This window comes from Microtus ochrogaster, unplaced genomic scaffold (genome assembly GCF_000317375.1).
Source record: "Microtus ochrogaster isolate Prairie Vole_2 unplaced genomic scaffold, MicOch1.0 UNK363, whole genome shotgun sequence".
Lineage (NCBI taxonomy): Eukaryota > Metazoa > Chordata > Mammalia > Rodentia > Cricetidae > Microtus > Microtus ochrogaster.
The window spans coordinates 20,166-22,228 of record NW_004949461.1 but is presented as its reverse complement, the minus strand read 5'-3'; the positions used below and the strand labels follow the sequence as shown (position 1 = coordinate 22,228).

Sequence of the window (2,063 nt, the reverse complement as noted above, 5' to 3'; positions counted from 1 at the left end):
ATCAGTCACCTAAGTAGCATTTTGTCAGCAGGGTCTTTATGTTGGTGTACCTTCCCCTGAGCTTATTGAAACCCTCTGTTTGTCAAGGCGGGATGATATGCCGCTTGCCTTGTCCTGGGTCCTTGAATCTGTATGTGCAAGCCTCCATATCTTCAGTGCAAAAACAGGAGGTGTTTGATAAAAGCAAGCAATTTGTATGAGGGGCAGAACGGACATGTCACAAACAGCATGGCACCAAGTACTCTAGGATAGTCTCTCAGCAATGTCTTCCATACATTTCAGTGTCCAGAAACATCTTTCAAGGTAGACTTTAGGTTAAAGATGTATAAAACACTGGCTATGAAAGTCAAATCAAGTCTGGCAAAACAAACATATTGCTGCTGCAGTCACTACTGTCACCTCTTCGTCATTGTCCTCCTCCCCCTCTTTCTTCCTTGGCACAGTTTGTGACCAGTTGGCAATTCGATTTGCCTTTTTCTTACTTGCCATCAACAGTGGGCTGTTCTGACCCTGTTACCAAAGTTTATGTCTCCTCAACTTCATTCCCATGTTCTCTTTCATTCTGAAAAGAGTGTGCTTTAATTTTTTAGTTACATTTATTCATTTGGCCAATGGGTAAAGGTCCAAAGACCATATATGAGAGTCCATTTTCTCTTCCATTGGGTGGGTCCTATGGGTTGAACTCCAGTCATCAAGTGTGGCAGCAAGTTATTTGTTTTTATACACAGAGATATCTTGCCAGCCCACATAATTCATGTATGTAAGTATGTATGTATGTATGTATGTATGTATGTATGTATGTATTTGTGTAGAGACAGTATCTCACTTTCTATGCAAACTGGGCTGTCCTCAAACTCACAGCTATCCCCCTACCTTCAAAGAATGCATTTCAAAGCCCCAACTACTTTCATAGAGACAACGGAGATCTCTCGTTGCAGCTGTCACCTGCCCACCACCAGTGGTTCCTAAGTTTGCAACCCTAAAGCTGCACAAGCCATCAGCTGGGAACACCTCTCTCTATCAGGACACAGCAGTCTTTGAATGTTTGCCACACTATGCCATGTTTGGAAACGACACAGTTACGTGCACAGCCCATGGAAACTGGACCGAAATGCCAGAATGCAGGGGTAAGTGGCGAAGACAGAATTACCAGTGTAGCAGAGAAGAACATGTTTAAAAGTGTTAAAAATGTCAACTACTGGGATATCCCAAATCATCTCTCCTGATGAACTTTTAAAATTATTTTTATTTTTGTTTTTTTAAAATTTTGTTTTAAGAAAGAGTCTCATGTATCTCTTGTGTTACTTTTCCTGGAGAGACATGAACAATATTTATTCATCCCAGATCAAGTACCCATGACTGGACCAAAGAAATGATACCACCCACGTCTAGCCTAGGGAACTAGGGAATTTACTGGGGTTGCTTACAGGAGCAGAAGCAAGAGGTTGCATAAATCTCCCACAAGTAACTCAAATGTGATTGTATCACTAAAAAGTAAATCTCAGCATGCATGGGTGATGACGTAAGAAGGCTGCATGGCTGGTACTCTGCCTGACTTGCAGGCTGCGCCACCAGCAGGAGAGTTTTTTCTCTCTCAGCAATTGCTCCTGTTTACACTACCTTGGAGAGGGGCGCAAAGGGGGAAGTTTAAATCCATTTTAAAAGGGAAAGCTTGAATCCAGCAGAAAGTTCTATTCAACCATAGCCCCAGGCTGATCTTCAACTCGCAATATAACTGAGATTGGTCTCAAACTCCTGATTCTCCCGCCTCTACCCCGCAAATGCTGAGATTATAGGCGTGCATCACTACCCTGTATGTCTATTGCGTACCTACCATGTGTCAGGCAGTGGGTTTTGTACCAGGGATAACAGATGAACGAGTTCTGCTTCTGATCTGCAGTGAATTAAATCTCATGCAATTCACAGTCCAAGACGGACTGAGTGGTATTTCCAGAGGTCAAGACCCTTGATACAGGCTTCGGATTATGAGTGGAAGACGAAGGAAAGACACGATATGCAGGGACACAACACTTGCAAAGCCAAAGGCATGGATGAACTTGTAT

The 2,063-nt window shown here is 42.9% G+C and overlaps 1 protein-coding gene across 1 annotated transcript in view; it reads left to right on the top strand.

Moving 5' to 3' along the window:
* The window catches only part of Apoh (apolipoprotein H), a 25,036-nt gene that overhangs the window by 4,581 nt on the left and 18,392 nt on the right, over positions 1-2,063 (top strand). The window contains exons 4-5 of the mRNA XM_013355625.1: positions 88-130; positions 914-1,127. Of these exons, the coding sequence (XP_013211079.1) occupies positions 88-130; positions 914-1,127 (257 nt within the window). The remainder of the gene's footprint in view (positions 1-87; positions 131-913; positions 1,128-2,063) is intronic.